This window comes from Lolium perenne, chromosome 1, assembly GCF_019359855.2.
Source record: "Lolium perenne isolate Kyuss_39 chromosome 1, Kyuss_2.0, whole genome shotgun sequence".
In the NCBI taxonomy this organism is placed as follows: Eukaryota; Viridiplantae; Streptophyta; class Magnoliopsida; order Poales; family Poaceae; genus Lolium; species Lolium perenne.
Window position 1 is genome coordinate 205,714,804 of NC_067244.2, and position 22,433 is coordinate 205,737,236.

At 43.1% G+C, this 22,433-nt stretch overlaps 2 protein-coding genes across 2 annotated transcripts in view; both read right to left on the bottom strand.

Annotated features, from left to right (window-relative positions):
- LOC127320848 (uncharacterized) overlaps positions 1 to 22,433 on the bottom strand; it is a 144,660-nt gene that overhangs the window by 15,653 nt on the left and 106,574 nt on the right. The window lies entirely within an intron of this gene.
- On the bottom strand, positions 15,644 to 18,446 carry LOC127313810 (heterogeneous nuclear ribonucleoprotein 1). Its single transcript, XM_051344308.1, has 5 exons — positions 18,358 to 18,446; positions 17,732 to 17,993; positions 17,223 to 17,269; positions 16,702 to 16,966; positions 15,644 to 16,110 (listed from the first exon to the last, which is right to left on the bottom strand). The coding sequence occupies exons 2-5, from the start codon at positions 17,972 to 17,974 to the stop codon at positions 15,838 to 15,840; spliced, it is 828 nt and encodes a 275-aa protein (XP_051200268.1). The 5' UTR covers positions 17,975 to 17,993; positions 18,358 to 18,446; the 3' UTR covers positions 15,644 to 15,837.

A 22,433-nucleotide genomic window follows, 5' to 3' on the forward strand; every position in this document is an offset into this window, starting at 1 on the left:
CTCCACATAGGCATAATCAATTTTATTAGTAATAGTGGGAGCAAATTCAACAAAGTAGCTATCATTATTATTCTCATCATCAAATATAGGAGGCATATTGTAATCATAATCAAATTCATCCTCCATAACAGGTGGTAACAAAAGACTACTATCATTATAATCATCATAAATAGGAGGCAAAGTATCATCAAAGTAAATTTTCTCCTCAATTCTTGGGGGACTAAAAAGATCATGCTCATCAAAACCAGCTTCCCCAAGCTTAGAACTTTCTATATTATTATCAACAATGGTGTTCAAAGCATTCATACTAATATTACTACCAGCATGCAAATAAGATTCCATAGGTTTTTTAATTTTCGCATCAAACAATCCATGTTTTAAATCAGGAAATAGAGTAAGAAGATCATTCTTGTCCATTATGCCAAACTAGTGTAAACAAGAAACAAAAAGATGCAATTGCAGGATCTAAAGGAAATAGCTTCGAGTACTTACGGCGCCGGAAAATAGCTTAGTAGCCGAGATCCGGAGTGTGAGTACCTTTTACCTTTCCTCCCCGGCAACGGCGCCAGAAAATAGCTTGATGTCTACGTTCCCCCTCCTTTCCTGTAGACAGTGTTGGGCCTCCAAGAGCAGAGGTTTGTAGAACAGCAGCAAGTTTTCCCTTAAGTGGATCACCCAAGGTTTATCGAACTCAGGGAGGAAGAGGTCAAAGATATCCCTCTCATGCAACCCTGCAACCACAAAGCAAGAAGTCTCTTGTGTCCCCAACACACCTAATAGGTGCACTAGTTCGGCGAAGAGATAGTGAAATACAGGTGGTATGAATATATATGAGCAGTAGCAACGGTGCCGTAAAATAGCTTATTTGGCGTGTAGTTGATGGTGGTAGTATTGCAGCAGTAGTAAATGTGAGTAAAACAGTAAACAAGCAGCGATAGTAGTATTTAGGAACAAGGCCTAGGGATTACACTTTCACTAGTGGACACTCTCAACATTGATCACATAACAGAATAGATAAATGCATACTCTACACTCTTGTTGGATGATGAACACATTGCGTAGGATTACACGAACCCTCAATGCCGGAGTTAACAAGCTCCACAATTACTGTTCATATTTTAGTAACCTTATAGTGTAAGATAGATCAAAAGACTAAACCAAGTACTAACATAGCATGCACACTGTCACCTTCATGCATATGTAGGAGGAATAGATCACATCAATACTATCATAGCAATAGTTAACTTCGCAATCTACAAGAGATCATGATCATAGCATAAACCAAGTACTAACACGGATGCACACACTGTCACCATTACATCGTGCAGGAGGAATAGAACTACTTTAATAACATTGCTAGAGTAGCACATAGATAAATTGTGATACAAACACATTGCAATCATAAAGAGATATAAATAAGCACCTCACTATGCCATTCAACAGTGAATAAGTATTCTATGAAATATAGCCTAAGAGACCCACACGGTGCACACACTGTCACCTTTACACACGTGGGACAAGGAGTCTCCGGAGATCACATAAGTAAAACTCACTTGACTAGCATAACGACATCTAGATTACAAGCATCATCATATGAATCTCAATCATGTAAAGCAGCTCATGAGATTATTGTATTGAAGCACATAGGAGAGAGATGAACCACATAGCTACCGGTACAGCCCCGAGCCTCGATGGAGAACTACTCCCTCCTCATGGGAGCGGCGGCGGTGATGAAGATGGCGGTGGAGATGGCAGCGGTGTCGATGGAGAAGCCTTCTGGGGCACTTCCCCGTTCCGGCGGCGTGCCGAACAGAGAACTCTGTCCCCAGATCTTGGCCTCGCGATGGCGGCGGCTCTGGAAGGTTTACGTGGTTTCGTCGAACTTATCGGGGTTTTCGATCCAGGGGCTTTATATAGGCGAAGAAGCGGCGCGCAGAGGGTCGAAGGGCGACGACACCATAGGGCGGCGCGGCCAGGGCCTGGGCCGCGCCAGCCTATGGTGCAGGGGCCCAGTGCCCCCTCTGGTCCTTCCTGGGTGTTACGGATGCTTCCGGTGAAAATAGGAACTTGGGCGTTGATTTCGTCCGATTAGAGAATATTTCGTTACTAGGATTTACGAAACCAAAAACAGCAGAAAACGAGAACGGCACTTCGGCATCTTGTTAATAGGTTAGTTCCAGAAAATGCACGAATATGACATAAAGTGTGCATAAAACATGTAGATAACATCAATAATGTGGCATGGAACATAAGAAATTATCGATACGTCGGAGACGTATCAGAGGTTCAACTATAGGAGCAGTTGTTAAGGCTTTCTTAAGAGTTTCAAAAGCTTCCTTATAATCATCATCAAAAACAAATGGTACATCTTTTTGAAGAAGATTAGTAAGAGGTTTTGAAATCTTGGAGAAATCTTTAATAAACCTCCTATAAAACCCAAAGATGACCAAGAACACTACGAATACCTTTAACATCCCTAGGATAGGGCATCTTCTCAATTGCTTCAACTTTAGCTCTATCAACTTCAATACCTCTCTCAGAAATTTTATGTCCCAATACAATTCCTTCATTAACCATAAAGTGGAATTTCTCCCAATTAAGAACAAGGTTAGTTTCTTCACATCTCTGCAAAACTTTATCAAGGTTTCGCAAGCAACTATCAAAAGAATTCCCGTAGACGGAAAAATCATCCATGAATACCTCTACAATACTCTCACAAAAACCATGAAAAATAGCAGACATGCATCTTTGAAAAGTAGCAGGAGCATTACATAAACCAAAAGGCATACGTCTATAAGCATAAGTTCCATAGGGACAAGTAAAAGTAGTTTTCTCTTGATCTTTAGCTTTAACATCAATTTGTGAAAACCCAGAATAACCATCAAGAAAACAAAAATGAGTATTTTTAGACAATCTTTCTAGCATTTGATCAATAAATGGTAAAGGGTAATGATCTTTCTTAGTAACTTTATTAACTTTTCGAAAATCAATGCACATTCTATACCCTACAACTACTCTTTGAGGGATGAGCTCATCATTATCATTAGGCACAACAGTCATTCCTCCTTTCTTGGGAACGCAATGCACAGGACTAACCCATCTACTATCAGCAATAGGATATATAATACCAGCTTCAAGAAGTCTTAATACCTCATTCCTTACCACTTCCTTCATCTTCGGAATTAGACGACGCTGAGGTTCAACAACAGGCTTTGCATCATCTTCCATATTAATAGCATGTTGGCAAATAGAAGGAGAAATCCCTCTCAAATCATCAAGAGTATAGCCAATAGCTCCTCGGTGTTTCTTCAATATTTCCAATAACCTTTCTTCCTCAATCTCTGAAAGCTTAGAACTAATAATAACAGGATATATTTTCTTATCATCAATATGAGCATATTTAAGATTATCAGGCAAAGGTTTTAATTCGAAAACAGGATCTTCCTTTGGTGGCGGTGTTGTACCCAAATCTTCCACCGGTAAATCATGCTTGAGAATAGGTTGGCGAAGAAAAATTTCCTCAAGCTCATCTCTTTCTTTCCTAAAAACTTCACTCTCGCTATCCTCCAAATGTTGCTGCAAAGGATTGTTAGGAACAAGAACAATAGATGCACACTGCTCCATTTTAAAATCATCACTAGGCAAATCAGCTTTATAAGGAGTTTTGGTAAATTTAGAGAAGTTAAACTCATAAGATTCACCAGCAAATTTAGTCAAAATTTTCTCTTTCTTGCAATCTATAATAGCTCCACAAGTATTTAGAAAAGGTCTACCAAAAATGATAGGACAATAATCACTAGCAGCAGAACCAAGTACCAAAAAGTCAGCAGGATATTTAATCTTACCGCATAAAACTTCCACATCTCGAACAATACCAATTGGAGAAATAGTTTCTCTATTAGCCAGCTGAATAACCACATCAATATCTTCAAGTTCATAAGAATCAATTTCGTGCATAATCTCCGTGTAAAGCTCATAAGGAATAGCACTAACACTTGCACCAATATCACATAATCCATAATAGCAATGATCACCAATTTTAACAGATAGCATAGGAACACTAGCTTGTTTGGGTTTATTAGGATGTGAAACAATATTAGAAGCATCTTCACAGAAAATAATATGACCATCCTCCACATTTTCGATCACAAGATCTTTAACTATTGCAACGGCGAGTTCAACTTTTATTTGTTCTTCAGGTTCTACAGGTTTCTTTTCACTTTTATGAACCGCACTATTTATAACAGTACTCCTTCATTTTAGCAGGGAAAGGAGTTTTTTCAATATAAGCTTCAGGAATAACATGATCAGCAGTTTCAACTACAACGCATTTATTAATAGATGAATCAATTTTATCTTTATACGGTTCATGATACTTATCAAAATTCTTCTTTGACAATTCATAATGAGAGGCAAAAGCTTTATAAAGATTTGCAGCAACTTGAGAATCAAGACCATATGTAGCACTCATATTACGAAATTTATCAGTATCCATAAAAGCTTCAATGCATTTATAATCATAAATTATACCTGATTCTCTATCCTTGTCGTTCTCCCATCCTTCAGTATTTTCTTGGATCCGATCAAGAAGGTCCCTTTTCAACTCTTCTTTGTTGCGTGTAAACGATCCAGAACAAGAAGTATCCAGCAAGGTCTTGTCTTGAAAAGAAAGTCTTGCATAGAAATTATCAATAATAACATTACCAGGAAGCTCATGAATGGGGCATTTGAGCATTAAAGACTTCAATCTCCCCCAAGCTTGGGCAATACTCTCTCCATCATGAGGCCAAAAATTATATATGCGATTCCGATCCTTGTGAATTTCACTTGGAGGATAGAACTTAGAATAAAACCGGGGCACAATATCATTCCATTCAAGAGAATCCCCATTATCCAGTAATTTATACCAATGCGCCGCTTTACCAGACAGCGATAAAGAGAATAGTTTCTTCCTCACTTCATCTATAGCAATACCTGCACACTTGAATAAACCGCATAATTCATGTAAGAACAATAAATGATCTCCAGGGTGGACAGTTCCATCCCCTTCATAGCGGTTATCCATAACACGTTCAATAATTTTCATAGGTATTTTATATGGTATCACTTCCTCACCTGGCGCCTCATCCACTACCGTTGCAGTAGTAGTAGATTTCCCAAATAAAAATTGAAGAGAAGATCTCTCCATAATAACTTATAGCAGCGAGAAATAAAATCAGCACAAACGGTAAAGGTTTTCCTTACCAATTCCACTTACCAATAGCGCTTCACTCCCCGACAACGGCGCCAGAAAATAGTCTTGATGACCCACAAGTATAGGGGGTGTATCGTAGTATTTTCGATAAGTAAGAATGTCGATCCCAACGAGGAGCAGAAGGTGTTGACAAGCAGTTTTGATGAAGGATTCACTGTAAATGCTCACAGACAAGTATTCAGGGGGTTTTGATGTAACAGTTGAATAAAGTATGAGTAAGTAAAGTGCGAGAGTAACAATTTCAGCGAGTGGCCCAATCCTTTTTAGCACAAAGGACAAGCCGGTTTGTTTACTTATAATGACCAAACGTTCTCGTGGACACACGGGATTTTAGTCTAGTGCTTTCGCTACATACGGCTAAATAATCTTCATTGTTATGATAAGTGTTGTGTGGGTGAACCTATGCTAATGTACCGCCCTTCCTAGGACTAATACATACTTGTGATTATACCCCTTGCAAGCATCCACAACTACAAGAAAGTAATTAAGAATAAATCTAACCACAGCCTTAAACTCTGAGATCCTGCGATCCCTTCTGCATCGATATACCAACGGGGGTTTAGGTTTCTGTCACTCCGGCAACCCCGCAATTGGCAAACGAATACAAGATGCATTCCCCTAGGCCCATAAATGGTGAAGTGTCATGTAGTCGACGTTCACATGACACCACTAGAAGAATAACACCACAACTTAAATATCATACCATTGAATATTACTCAACCATAGTTCACTACTAACATTTAGACTTCACCCATGTCCTCAAGAACTAAACGAACTACTCACAAGACATCATATGGAACATGATCAGAGGTGATATGATGATGAATAACAATCTGAACATAAACTTGGTTCAATGGTTTCACTCAATAGCATCAACAACAAGTAGGAATAGATACCGGGAGAGTTTCCCCTATCAAACAATCAAGATCAAACCCAAATTGCTACGGCGGTGACGGTGTCCAGCGGTGGAGACGGCGGTGATGATGGTGGAGATGATGATGATGGTGATGGAGATGATGTCCAGCTCGATGACTGTGACGATGGCGTCGATTTCCCCCTCCCGGAGGGAATTTCCCCAGCGGATTCCTGCCCGCCGGAGAGCTCTTTTCTCTCTGGTGTTCTCCGCCCCGCAGAGGCGGCTGTAACTCTTCGCGAGGTACCCTCTGTGGCTTAGGTTTTCGGGACGAAGGATTTCGCGAAGAAAAGGAGGCGAAAGGGGCTGTGGGGCCCCCACACCACAAGGTGGCGCGGCCAGGCCATGGGCCGCACCGCCCTATGGTCTGGGCCCCCCCTGGGTCCAGCTGGCTCCTCCTTCTGGCTTCCTTCGTCATCTTGAAAAATAGGATTTTTGGTATAATTTCCTTCCACAGTTGATCTTCCGAAATATTGCGTTCTGACGGTGTTTTTTCCAGCAGAATCCTGGCTCCGGTGCTTGATCCTCCAATAATGATGAAACATGCAAAATAGATGAAATAACATAAGTATTGTGTCCCAATATGAAATATATCAATGAATAACAGCAAATTATGATATAAAATAGTGATGCAAATTGGACGTATCAGCGGGATGGGTCGCCCGGTTGGAGATGCCCTGACATGGTGCGTTGCGAACTTCTCGTGGTCGGCTCGACCAGCGCAGCACGGACACGGCACACTAGTCACACTGCTGATCATCTCTCTGTAAATTTTTTTTTTGCTTGTAATAATCCACTTTATTGAATTCGAATATTAAGGATTTCAATCTGCTAGGATAGAACGGCAAGAGCTCTAAAGAAATGGGCCCGAGAAACAACGAAGGAAAGCATGGCTAAAAGCTGATATTGCATATGAAGTGATCTTCCGGTTAGATTTGGCTCCTTGTATTTTTCTGATACAAACTGACATCTTATTTTTTGTATTTGCATTTATAGAAATTAAGTTATGCATTTAGCAAGTTGAAAAATATTTTAATTATTTAACATGTTTTAAGTTGGAAGAAAGTCTATTTTTAGTCCTTGAATTCTAGTGAAAGTTCACTTTTGATACTAAAACTTTCATTTGGTTTAAAATAAACCTTGTACTCTCAGAATCGGTTGAGTCGCACGAATATCTGCCACGGGTGGCAAAAAAACTCAAGCCAACGGTGCAGAGGCGGGACGATGATGATAATCAAAGCAAGTAAGCCTTCATGGTGCGACGCTTTGTAATAACCCAAAACATAGGAACAACGAAGGGTAGATTTAGGAATGGCATGTGCATTTCATCGCAAAACGAGGGAAATTTTCGCACCTTATTGCAACTAAACCTAAGAGGGATCGAGGTTCTCTCTCATTTTGCAATTAGGGTTAGGCAAGGTGAGTTAGTAAATTTCGACATGATCTCTTTTGTATCTTATTGATTTGGGAGTTGATTCCAGTTGACAAGTAATAATACATTGATAATATTAAACAATAAACAATAATGATTATAGAAAATGAATTCACAATTTAAATACGACTTATAAATTCAAATGACTTTGAATTTCAAATTGAATTATAAATACAACAATTATTCAGAAATATAAACATTACATAAACCAAAAAGCTCATAAGCAAAACTTGAGCTTTATTGATATCACAACACAATATACATTGTCTTTAAAATATTCTTGATAGAAGAATTAAAGGAAAATAAACATAAATAAATAGAAGATTACATGATTTGATCCTACACTAAAAACCTAGACTAATGACTTGGAAGAATTCTTCTATGGTCATATTCACCTTCAAAAACCTACAAAACAAACCAAAACACTAGCCAGGGGTTAAGAGTTAGCAATTATTCAGTTTGGACAGAAGCAAGTGTCATGCACACTTGTGCATGTCCAAAACACAGGACAGCACCAGGATAAGAGCAACAGCAGACCAAACCTGAGCACACACCAGGGGCTCAAGTTTCAGCATATGAGCACACAGCTCATGTGTGCTGGGCAAGCAACAGCAAGGCCATGCAATGGCCTAGTCACCAAACCAAGCTAGGCTTGTGTGGCATGGCCAGAAGAGAAGAAGGCAGGGTATAAAAGAGCACAAACCCTAGAAACAGTGCATAGTCGACCAGATAAGGATTCACAAGGTAACCAGAAGAAAGAATAGGTAGAGTTCATCCTGTTCTTGCTCAAGAACATCACAACCCAACACATAACCCAACCAACCACCAGAAATCATGGTGACCTGAGAAGATCAACCAAGAACTGGAGGTGCAGGGCTGTGACAAACAAACCAGAAGTCTGCATCAACAAAAGATTTCATTCTAGGAGATGGAACAAGGTATACCTAGTTCCTGGAGTAGATCCAGTGGATCCAATCCATAAATTATGCATGACATATGTCATGGGCTTGAGCAGATGCTCAATGGGTAGATCATCACTTGGTTTTCACCAAGGATCACTAGCAGTTTAGAAAGCTACTAAAACTGAAACCATCTAGATACAAATCTTGTGCACACTAGCAAGAACACATGCACAGACAGCACCAGTAGATGAATTGCAAGGAATAGCATCTACCAAAGACTACACAGTAAGATCCTAAGCATAAAACCATCAGTAAAACCCTAGATATCTTCATAAGCAAGCATATTGGCATTCATATTGATTATGATTCCCAAATATGCAAACCAAGATGACGAACCAACAGATCTAGCCAATTATGTGAGCAACTAGTCAGTAGCACGGCTACTGAGGTCACAACAAACATAGAACCATCCAAAGCAAAGCCACAATAAAGCATCACTATCCAGTAATGGATTCAGACTCCATTTGCTTTCCAATTAAACATGAAAAGTCAAAACATACACAGCAAGTCATTTAATCATTAGTGCATAAGCAGTTCATCCATAAGCAACAGTAGCAAGGCCTGTATGATCATATGATCATCAGGAGGCCGTAGAGCAAGAGGAAGAAGAAACACAGTAACATGGGAGGCGCACAGACAAGGAGTTGAGAGAGTGGAGGAGCAGAAGAACCTTACCAGGGCCTGGAGGCAGGAGCTATGGCATGGCGAGGCAGTGCCCGCGCGGCCATAACAGCTGCAAAGCCAGGGAAGACGCCGACGTTACGCCGACGAACACCACGAACAGCACAGCATCCGGGGACGACGGCACAGGCGCTGCGAGCACAGCACCCGCGCCAGTTCTGTCCCAGACACGCGCTCACGACGACGACGAGGACGCCAGCTCGTCGGAGATGGTCAATCGCCGAAGGCGATTCTCCAAGAGATCCAGAGAGGTGGCGATCTGCCAAAGGAGGAAAAGAACGACGGAACCACGCAGACAGATCGATAGATCATCGCGCGGCGGTTCAGATCGTATCGGCGGCGAGGTTAGGGGAGCACGGAGGTGGCCGGAGCACGGCGGCGGCCATGGCGGCGACGCCATCGCCACGTGAGTCGCCAGAGGCTAGGGTTAGGTCACGAGAGAGAGAGAGGAGAGCATGCGAGTGAGTGAGGTGGGTCGTAACGGTTCCACCGAACCATTTTGGACAAGCCGTGATGGGCTGTCCAAATGGGCCTAGTTAGGTGGGCTGGCCCAATAGGGGCCAGAGGGGTATTTTAGTCTTTTCCATTTTGGAAAATAGCCTAGAATTTCATCAAATTTTGGTAAATAAAATATACCTCTAAAAATCCATGAAAAATTGGATTAGTAAATGAAAAATTATTCTTAACAAGAATAAAATAATAAATGGAATTTAGGAAACAAATTCAAATTTTGGAATTTTCTGAATTTAAATTAAAACTTGGAATTTTAAACTATTATTTCCTTGTATTTAAAAATCAAGGAAAAATCTCAAATGAGTTCAAATATTTGTTTTCAAATATTTCAAAATGAAATTCTATTATTCCAAGTCATTTCTATAAAATAAAGATATTTTCCAAAGGAAAATACTCTATTCTTCTTACTCCAAAAATATAGAGGTAACTCTATTATTTCAAATTATTTTGAAATAAATAATGAATCACAAAAGTAAAGTGGTATTACTATGAACCATTTTTTCTTTATGAGAACAAAGTGTTTTTACAAATAAAAGCAATTGAAAATTACTTCTAAAAGCATAAATCTTAATTCAACCCTAAATTTTAATAAATAATTGGGGTAAGGGATTCAACATAAAATAATACATCCAAGCATGCATTATTTGGATTTTATAATATTGTCCTTACCGGACAATGATGCTTCTTACAGAACCCGAGGTCCAGGTTCCATCCACTGCATTGAACTGCAATATCTCGCAGTCCACAGGCAAGTTCACCCTTGCTCATACCAATTTGAGTATTTTCTATTACTTTACTGCAAAGCTATATACTTACCATTCCTGCATGGCAAATAAAATGTTACTTTTCCAATTATGAATATGACTATGTGGCTGGCGATGGAACCATGGTTGTGTTGATATGGTGGAGGTTCCATTGCATGGGTTATATTAACCTAGGAATAATTACCAATGCCGTCTAGTGATTCTAGCGCCGTACATACCGCGTTAACCATAAGATCTATAATGGCTCTAGGGAAGCCAGCTGTATCTTTTCCCTCACCTTGCCAACGTGAATTTGGTTAGAGCTGCGGGAGTCTTTGGAGGCACTTAGTAGGTTGGGATGGCCTTTTAAATCCCCATCCGTGTGGATGACTGGCTCTACCGTCTATGATGGATTGTCCAAAGTACACCGTGGGTAAAGCCGTATGATCGGGAGACGTCTACCGGGGGTGTACGGGTGGACAAAAGGGTGGGTTTGCAGGGTCGCGGAGAAGGCGGTGTGGGCTTGGATTTTCATAACTGGCCTCACACCAAAGGAAGTGTGAACGGGGGCAAGTCCCTGCGGATGGCAAAAAGGATGGGATCTCTTATGGGAAAAGTAACGCACCTCTGCAGAGTGTATCAAATTGTGGTTGTCACTCCTTGTTCCGGAAGGAAGCTGACAACAGCGAGAAAGGAACTCCACGAAGTTCTGGTCAACCTGTGAAGACTGACGGGCATAGTTTTCATAATAAAAGCAACCTTTTGAAGAAATGTTTACAAAACATGCATTGACCTGCGATTTCCTGATCAATGGTCGTAGCTAGTGCATCAAACACCTTTTACTCTTTTGAACTTGCTGAGTACCTCTGTACTCACTTTCTTTCGACACCCTTGCTAGACTGTGATACGGAAGTGGAGGCCATCGCCGATTTGGGTAAGGTATGAGGGCATGGGTCAAGATTTGCCATTATGGCTAAGTGCCACATATGTCTCCATATCTAATTTTATTTTCTTTTTGTTTCACCAAGGACTTGGTTAGTAAGTGGTGGGTTGGTTTTGTTGATGTATTCCAAACCATCTACACAAAGTAGACATGGCCTAGTTCACCATTTGCAAAAATAGCCATAGGCTTCCCTAGGCCTTTGTTTTTAGAATAAAACCTTTTTATTTTGCTTTCTCTTGGAGGATGAAAAAGAAGGGTGAGGTTTAGGGTTTAAGAACATTTCAAAGTAGTTCACATAATTTTTTTGGCAACCACACAATTATTAAGCATAAGCACTATGCATAGCACTTGATTCAATAAAAGTTTTTGTTGGTTCTCATTTTTGGAAAAAGGGAAATCCATTTTCTCTTTGTTTTAAAATTTGGGATGTTACAGCAGGCATGCATGGCTTATCGTTGGGTTTGACCACCGGATTCACAAATGTTTGTCACCTTAGGTAGATGTCGTCGGCAAGATAATAGCCATAGTTATACTTGTTCCCATTTGCTTCAAACTCTACTTGTGGCCCTTCCCGCAATGCAGTCATGTTCATAAGTGGTGACCGTTGAACAACATTTATGTCATTGCATGATCCAGGCATTCCAAAGAATGCATGCAAATCCAAGTATCGTAGTCTGCTACGGCTTCAAGGATGATAGTGCAATCCTTTTTGTGCCCTTTGAATTGTCCATGCCAAGCCGCAAGACAATTCTTTCAACCCCAGTGCATACAATTAATAGAGCCAAGCATTCCTAGAAACCCACGAGCCTTGTTCTCCTCCAAATCCTAGCCGTGTCTTCAGCATTGGGGGCTCTCAGGTAGGTGGTGACGAACACGCGGACAACTGCAACGGCAAAGCGTTTGACACACTCGATGGCTTGACTCTCACACATTGCCAAGTGGTCATCAACTAGACCCACCGGTATACCGTATGCCACCATACACAAGGCGGCGGTCACCTTTTGGTAGGTGCTATGCCCAAGTTTCCGGTGGCATTCCTCCTTTGCCAAAAATGCGATCAAACTTGATCACCTCCGCGGCGATGCGCTTGAATAAGTTGATGCTCACCCGAAAACACCGACGGAAGTAGTGCTCGGGAAATGTCGGATTTTTGTTGAAATACATCCGCATTAACCTATTGTGGCCTTCGATTCTTTTTCTCCACAATTTTCGTCTACCAAAAACCAAGCCGCCTCGCTTTGGTTGTTTGTTGGCGCACCAAGCCAATAGCATCAACATGTTCTCTTCTTCCTCAATCTCAAGTTCATCGTCGGATGAATCCTAGGACCTCTACAAACACGTAAAAATTAAACTCACTTCATCTACCTTGGGAAAAAAACGCGGCGGAGGCGGCAACATACCTTTCGATGATTTCGCCGAGCACCTTGCATGCGCCATGTTGCGTCGTGGCTTGACGAGGACATGGTGGCCGTGGAGGTCAGCGCGGCGGCATCGAACTAGCCGACGCGCGGCGGCAGCTCGCTAGTAGCGCCCGTGAAAGAGAGGCGCGATGGCGGTAGCTCGCTCGGTTTGCCGCCGCGGCGAGCTGAATGGAAGCTTTGTGGGAGCGCGGAGGGAAGCCCCACCGGCGACGAATTAGTGTGGCGGCAGCAGAATGGTAGAGTTGAAATGGGAAGGAGGGGGCGTGGGTGAACTTTCACCGCGGCGGTTGGGTGTTCGCGTGCGAGCCAGAACGATAGCGTGTGCTCAACTGAGAACGCCAATTTTGGGGCGTCAGAGGTCGCAAAATGCCGTGCGGGGAAAAAGATTTACAGGGCGCGCAATTTTAGCGCGTCCGCTAGAGGGCGCAAACCGCCGCGCGTGCTGTACATCAGCGGTTATTTAGGCACCTCTGTTTGGAGTTGCTCTAAGAACATGAAATAACCAAGCTAATTAAGAGGCTACTAGCAAAATCCTAAGAAGTTCATAACCAAAATAGGTGACTCGGTTTTGTGGATACTTATCTGAAAAAGTTAAGTGACTTATTTTGGGATGGAGGGAGTATCAAATTAGGTCGTATTACTATTTGCTATCGGTCCTAATATTTAAGATGGCTATATTTTGTTTCTTTTGACAGATAGTTACCCCATTTACTATAACTAGATGATTCCCCGCGCGTTGCTGCGGAAATTATTGTCCAAAGTTATTGTTTTACTCAGACTAAATTAACTCCTATAATTGTTTAAAAATGTCATTAGTTCAGACTGAATAATAAGGCTTCGCCTTCATATGCTGTCTTTTAATGTTCTTACTCTTATCATCTAAAAGCTCCCTATCGTGACTAATATTATGGACTGATAAACCTGCAAAAAATAACCTAATCCACATATAAGTGCATTACATATACCAGAAATGAATCCATTGAGGTGGTGCCAAGCTCGCGAAAACAAAAACATATGTTTATCTCCAGCATATCAACATTGATAACTGTCATCGATGACATATAGTTATTTAACTCTGAAAGTTTGTTGTACTTACGTCCTAAAGTTGCAAAGTGAGCATGATGTAAGGAAGTATAGATCTTGGTAGTTTCTTGCCTACAAAATCTGCTGACTGAGATATTTTTTCTTCCTTAATTCCGAATCAAAATTATTGATGCAGCTAGCTAATGACAACTTAGTGCTAGCACTTCTAGTATACTATAAACTGAAAAGCAGTTACATGTAATTTACTTGGGTTGTGTTTATCACTCTTGGAAAAAAATGCTGGTGCACCTTAAACCTAAATTAAATTTAAAAAATTTGAAAAGTAAAAAAGAATAGGGGATGCCAACATGAAATCAATAGGAAGATAGGATCTTTGTGTTCACCGAAGACAGGAATTGCAAAGGAACTTGCACTGATATATGCAACATCTGAGTTTCGTGGAGTGTAGAATTTCATGAAACTTGGAGTCAATCTCGAAATACTTAATGTTAACAATTAACATAAAAATAATCATTTATAAATTATCTTCTAACTAACAATAAAACATTTTGATTCATAAAAAACTGTAAATGTCACCCATCGGCAGGAGTAGACTGCAACATCTCGAGGTGAAACGGAGGCCACGACCGTGAGCCAACATGTAGTTCTTTCAGCATATGCATGGTTCGAGGAGGGAAGACATGATTCTTGGGCATAATATGTTATATGATTTCATGGATACTCCTGTTGTTCAAAAAGTACAGAAAATCAGAAACAATAAAAGAGGAATTTGGGCAGCATGCCTTGTGTTGAGTATTAGCTTGTGTTCTGGCAAGGCTGCAAGGGAGAAATAGTGGAGAGAAATTTCGATTTTTTTTTTTAAGAACAACCCTTCTCTTTGGATAAAGTAGCCATATCATATTACAGAGAAACACAACTTTACAGTTTGGGAACTTACCTGGCAACGAAATAGATCTAAAAACAGATTGATTCCACTGTAAAACAACTAAATTTCATATGACACAGAGAGAAACAGCAAGAAATCTGTACCTTTCTTGTGGGGAAAGGATAGATGAGGCCCTTGGCATAGGCCTGATTTGAAGAGGCTAAATGCAACAACAACATACGATGGAGATGGAAGAGGGCATAGGAGGGAGATGTCCTAGTCCTACAAAAGAAGAGTCAGAGGCCTGGAAGAGGATGAGAAGAGGGAATAAATGGCAAGATGAATGGGAATCGAAGGGGTCCAGGGGAGATGTGTGGCTGCACTGCTGATGGTGCTTATGTGTTTGTCTCTTCAGATTCGGTGGTTACAAAATAAATACTAAATGGAAAATATTGTAAGTGTGCTGACGTGGCAAGGCTGTTTAGGTGGGAGAAAAGAAAATATGCAGGCCCACTTGATGGCTTGGACAGCTTGCATGTTAAGAGAAATCTTTTAGTGGGTTGCTCCAATTTAGTTATTATAGATATATAAGCTGGCTATATTTTATTTCTTTTGACAGATAGTTACCCCATTTACTATATATATAGTTCTTGAGCTAATGTCATCGGTACAATATATAAGCTGGCTATATTTTGTTTCTTTTGACAGATAGTTACCCCATTGTAGCCTTTACTAGTCTGACTGAGCGTATAAACTTCCTTGTTGCATATGTGTACTAGACCGCGCACGTCTTTGTCAGATTTCAGGGTCACAGCGCGTGATCAGCTCCACTATTATACTGATGGTCATTCATTATGTGGGAAAAAAAGAAGAAACTGCGAACAAGGCATTCATTATGACTGAATCTAGAAACTTAAGTGTGTAAATTCAGCATTAATTAGGCGTATGTCCAACAAAGCTTCGCCCATCGCCATAGCATGAGAGATCCACGGTAGTACATAAGTTCTGAACAATTGGCCAAAGTTCGAAGAAGCTTCGCCACTTGATGAACACGGAGTACGGGCTTTCAGAGAGCTCGTATCAATGATTGTCTTGGCCCGTACCCGGTAGACTTGCTCTCAGTGTGCATTTCTACTGGTCTCCACCAAAATCGAACGCCATCCTCCGAGATATATATTATGACGGAGTCATACACTAGACGACCAAAGGATGTCTTGCCGATGTCGCCAACCCGATATCCACGCCATGGACCATACCGGACTTGCCGCTCGCAGAGAGGCTTGTACTGGTACACACTCGATTCTTCTAAATGTCCTGGTCGTGCCCTTGCAATGTACACCTGGACAGGAAAAGACAATTTCAATCTATCGGTCTATGACTAATCCAAACCATATATATGTAGGATTTAAAATTCCCAATTAGTAGGCATGAATGGAAAGCCAAATTTGTATTTAAGGAGATTATAAAACTATCAGGATATGTACTCACTCGATCCCAAAATAAGTGACTCAATTTTGTCGATACAGAACTCCATTTACTATATAGCTCTTCTGACACATAACTAATGCAGAAATACTTGCCTATAATTATGATGTTGTACTATTAGTAATAACATAAGCAGCATATAAACATTTGGTCAAATCCTTGTTCTAACAGGAAAAATATGACTTATTTTGTCTGATATTAATTGGGTTACCACTCAAACAAACCCTTCTTGTGGATATCCCTTATCGATAGAAACACTACAATAGTTGAAACAACCCAATAAAAGGATCCTCATAAAAATCCCAGTCATTCATTATGCCCTAATATCTCTCGAAAAAATTAACTCAGTATTCTGGCCAGTAATATGTAGCAGCACTGGTACGATCCAGTCATTCATTATGCGGGGAAAAAGAAGAAATTGCGAACAAGAGGTTCACATAAGTACCTCCCGGCCGTTGATAACATGGCGTGGGCCGTCAGTGAGGACGCGGCCAGCATCATCGGGGCTAAAGAACTGGATAAAGGCGCAGCAGCGGGGCTGGCCAGTGAGGTGGTAAGTGGGAATGAATATGTCGGCCACATCCCCGTAGCGACCGAAGTAGCTGCGGAGGTCCACGTCACCAGTGCATGGGGCCATGTTATCTAAGTATAGCCTCCCGTTAATATGCAGCTTGCTCATCGCCGGTGGAATGCTGGTGTTTGGTTGGACACTGTAAACACAATCAGAAGGAACCGTTTAGAAAGTAAGGGAACAGAGCATGAACTTTAGAGACAACTAAAATTATAATACAAATCATATGAAAGTGACGTCGTGGCAACCAAATCACCAAATCAGATTGGAAGATGAGGAATGATCATATCATATGGAACACAATCTTCTTGGACGACTTGGCAAAAGCTTCGGGTCGACTAAAAAAGATGATTTTGTTGTATGTGTGTGTATGAGAGAGAGAAAGAGAGGCTTACACACTCAATTCTTGCAGACGTCTTGGTCGTGCCCTTGCAATGCACACCTGCACAGGAAAGGGCATTTTCAATCTATCACCCTATAACCGCGTCAGACCATATATATATACGGGAGTTAAAATTCCCAAGCAGGCATGAATGAAAGCCAAATTTTGTACAGAAGGAGATTAAATCCCAGTCCACTTTCTCTTGAAAAATTGACCCTGCATTCTCTCTAGTAATATGTAGCAGCACCATGGTTTTTTACATTCAGTTTCACTTGAATTGAACCAATTATTTGCAATTTTTGAAAAAAAAAACGAAAATAATTGAACTATTATGTGCTACTACTGCCGAAATATTTTTGCCGAATGTTCAATATTTCAGTGCCTACAGAAATTACTGGTGAATCTCAACGAAACCTGACTGAAAGCAAAACCATGACAGCACGGGTGCACGCAGCACAATAAGATCCAGTAATTCATTACGCGGCAAAAAGAAGAAACTGCCAACGAAGTTGACATAGGTACCTCCCGGCCATTGATGACATGGCGTGGGTCAGCGAGGGCACGCCCGGCATCACGAGGGCTAGAGAACTGGACAAAGGCGCAGCAGCGGGGTTCGCCAGTAAGGCGGCACGTGGGAATGAAAATATCAGCCACGTCCCCGTAGCGCCCGAAGTGGCGGCGAAGTTCAGCGTCGCCGGTGCATGGTGCCATGTCATGTACATACAGCCTCCCGTTAATATGCAGCCTGCTCATCGTCGGTGACATGCTGGTGCTTAGTTGGACACTGTGAACACAATCGTAAAAGGAACCTTTCAGAAAGCAACTTGAAATAGTTCTGATTTGCCTTACCGGCCGCTACTATTGGTCGGACCAGAACGTGAACACAGCCTGAACTTCAGAGACAACTAAAAATTATTGTACAAATCATATGAAAGTGGCGAGGAAAAAAACACCCTCCAAACCAGATTGGAAGAAGAAGAAATTTGATCATAGGGAACATCATCTTCTTGGAGAACTTGACAGAAGCTAGGGTTAGGGTTATATAAGGAGAATTTTTGTGTGCGAGAGAGAGAGAGAGAGAGAGAGAGAGAGAGAGAGAGGGAGGGAGAGAGGGAGAGAGAGAGAGAGAGAGAGAGAGAGAGGCGCACCTAGTCGTCGAGGATCTCGCCGGGAAAAGCTCTGATTGCTGCTCCGTGGAGACGATGAAGCCGGAACCGGCTAGCGGTGTTATATTGATTTTCGTTTTAGCTTGTTTTGGAAACGGATACGGCGGCCAATACGCGTCAGTTATTATAAGCCCATTGAGTCGTTGTTCGTCAAAACCAAAAGTCCAAAACCATGGCCGGTACAGAAACTAACCTGTCGTATAGCACAACCAGAGTCCAGAGGTCCAGAGCCAACATGTCGGCGATGCTGGCCGACATGTGGTGTACGTCGAAACCGACGCTCTGCCTCTGCTCACTACGGAAAAGAAGGACGTTGTCGTGCGACAATTTGCACGGCAAAGACTTTGTCGTGCGACGCCGCACGGTAACAATCACGGCAACGACATCTTTGCCGTGCGCATCGCAAAAGTTGCACGGCAACGTCTTTGCCGTGCGCCAAATTCTTTCACTATAAAGATTCCAGTATATATCTTTTGTTGCAATAAAATGCAATATTGCCACAAAAATCCCTTTCATGGCAATATGATCTACATATTGCCACAATTTCATTTTGCCGCGACAAGTGCCCTTTTGTTGCAATAGAAGCCACGTATTCCCATAAATTGCATCGGCGTTGTAATATGGCAGTGATATTGCGACAGCTGCATCGCGTTGCGTGAACTAGTCGTTTTGTTGCAATATAGACTAGGTATTGCAACAAATTTAATCTCTATGGTAATTTCAGGCATATATTGCAACACTTTTAGCACGTGGCATTAGGCACAAAGATTGTTGCAAAAGGTTGGGTCCATGTTGCACCAAAATATGTATTTTGTCGTAATAGGCAAAAAAAATTTTGCCTCGGTTTCATTGTGTTGTGGTAACTATCACATATTGCGACAAATTGTGTATTCATGGCAATTTGTACAACAACAACAATCCCCTACTATTTAGAAAAGTAACAAGATATCGCAACGATATTCTCTATAGTTTCCTATTCACTAAAGATATGTGATATACCATGACGAAAATTCTCATGACTGTGGTGTGTAACATCACGGAATATCATGACTAGGTGTGGACAGTTTGAAGGGAACCTACGAAGAAATATAAAATTTCGGCACTAAAAAGTACCTTGCGCAGAAGGAGAAGAAATAAAAATAGTTTGCTACTAGCGTAAGATGGTGGCGAGCTAGCAATTAAAATTAACTTGTCAAAAGTCCGTTGCTTGATGTATAATATCTAGGAGTAACAAATGTACTCGCCATGTTCCTTGATATATAAGGTCTATAGTTTTCTTGTACGGGTCCACCACGGTTACGGAAAACACGCTAGAGGCGATCGGCTGGAGATCGTGTAGGGCTAGGGTTTTTCCTATCGGGGGTGAGTTGATCAGCGGCGGCAAGGTTCTCGACGGCGAGTTCTGATCCGCGCGGCGGCGTTTGGGTGTCTCTCTGGCCTTGGAGGGTTCGGAGAAGGGAGCTGGAAGATGGTTTCTCCGTCCAAGCTGGGAGGACGTGTGGACGGTTCCTCCAGGGGGCCGATGCGATCCCCTTCTGCGGGCGACGACCGATTGGGCGGGGCTGCGAACTCTATCCACCGATCTCCACTGGGAGTAGGAGGACGAGGGAGTGGTTCCTCGCATGTGCAGTCGCGTTCGCCGGCTAAGAGCGGAGCGGTGGATCTGGCAACAGGCTTGTCGGCCAAGATGGGTGATCTTCTGCTGACAGATAAGGAGGCTTCGGGCCTGATTATCAGGAACACAGTGGCATCTCAAGTGCCTAAACCGAGTGGGCAATGGTGGGCAAGGTGTGCTCACCGCGAAGGCTGGCTTGGGGCCTCCACCGCCCCGCGCACGTCAGGGAGTTGGCGGACAACAGGTTTGTGGTTCGGTTCATGTCGTCGTGGTGAACAGACAGATGCCATAGGATGGCTTAGATTGGGGCTGAATGGACGCTAGAGGATTCGGGGGAGGGTTTGTGATCAGATGGGATGAACTTCCGGATGGTTTCCTCAAGAACTTGGCCAAGGTCAGAGGTTGAAGAAGAAAGACACAAGGAAGAACTCGCTCTAGATCACTTTCTTCATTGATTCTCACAGGTTACAGGTTTGTGCTTCGTGCCTTGCTACTTCCGTGCGTGCCCGTAAGGAGGGCTGCCCCCTCTCCTTATATAGGGGAGAGGATGGCTTACAGTGCAAGAAACCCTAATGGTATCTTTGACTAGACAAACTACTTTACAAAGCTACTTTAATCATAGATGACACCGGGGTCCTCTTTAATCAGGGAGGCTGACGTCATCCGGCTTCTTTCTCCGTCATCTTCTTCTTTATCGTCAGCCCTTCGTTTAAAGCTACTTTGCTTAGCTCATCTTTGTCTTCTAGCTCTGGAGAGGATCTTTGACCAGTCTTGCCGACATGCTCTTCTTTCCGGTGGCCCGGTACCTTTTCTATCCGGTTCCGGTATACCTCCCCTGAGGATACCGGCTTAGCCCTGCTCAGCCAAACGCCCATCTTATGCTCCGGTATGAACATTTAACCGGTATCCTGATGGCTCAAACCATCCGGTTTGGCATGCCTTTGGCATACCGGGGGTCATCCCCCCAACATTAGTCCCCGAAGCTGGTATAGTTTGGCGGATCCTATCCAACAGACCATGCCAGGTTCTCACGTCTTTGGATACCGGTTTAATCCATCCGGCGTTGGGCTCGGATCCGGCATCTTTGCCCGGGTTTTCATTATCTTTCTTTGCAAGTCATTCTCCGGTATCTTATCCTCCGGCATCTTAGCCATTAAACACCTCCTCGGCGAGGTCGAGAATATCTTGGGCCCCGCGCCTGACAGAGACATGCGCACTGTGACTGACGTGCCAGTGTCAGGGGTCACTTCCCTTCGGCTTCTGCGCCAGCATTTATGGCGGCACACCGGATCCTCGTGGCCGTTCCAGATCCGTGTGGCCTTCTTGTGACAAACTATTTTCTGCACGCGTGTCTGCGCGCCACGTGGTGGCCCGTGGAGCGAACCGTCGCGGCCCACGATCTGAACCACCGAGGCCCAGCGGTTTTCTGGCCCACGTCACCCTCTTCCTTTATAAAGCGAAACCGCTCCTTCTCCTTCCTCTCCTCGCATTCTCCACTTCTTCGTGCTCAGTGCCTTTGCCCTCTGCGCCTCCGCCTCTCCGTTCGCCGTTCAAGCTCCGCCGCCCGACGGACTTCCGCTGCCGTTCCGCCGGACGCCGCTGAACTTCACCGCGTGAGGAGCTTCTGCAGCGCACCTGTCGCGGTTGCTGCATTAGCGCTTCCTCGAGCTCTTCCTCACCTCGCCGTCGACGGACCTCTTCGCCGGCCGCAGGCTCACCGTCTCTCCGGCCAACCCCTTCTTCTGCAACTTCGCCGCCTCAGGTTAGGCCCGACACGCCTCTACCTCTTTTCTTCTTGCTTTCCAGATCTTGGGGCGGTAGAGTATTTATCCCCTCTTTATTTTGCTTTTTCTCTTACTCGTAGATCTTCGCGCGAGGGTCTTTCTGGGGAAAACTATTTTTTGGTAGATTCCGGCGTCGCCCAGATCCATATGTCTAGCGAAGGGTCTCTCCCCGCCGCCACCTCTAGTAACCAAGGCATTAGTACTTCCGACGGGCTAACTGAAGATCTCGCCCGGATGGATTTAGCATCTAGCCAAGATCAAGAGGCCGGCACATCTAGCCGGGCCTCCGGAAAGGATCTTTCCGGTAAGACACGCGGAGCCTGGAGGGGTTCCGACGTGACTCAATATGAGATCGACTGGCTTTACCGGTCCAGGAGAATTCCGGAAGGAGTCATCTCCCGGCTTCCAGGTGACGAGATCGAACCGGTGCTCGAACCCGGTGAGGCCGTTGTTTTCCTTGCTCATTTTGAGCGTGGCTTCGGCCTTCCTGCCTCCGATTTCTTCCGCCAATTCCTTGATTTCTACCGACTCCAACCTCACCACCTTCCCGGCAATGCCTTTTTTTACCTTTCTTGTTTTGTGGCCTTCATGGAGGGCTACATCGGCATCCGTCCCGCTCGCGAGACGTTTGCCCGCTTCTTCTCTCTCCGGATCAATTC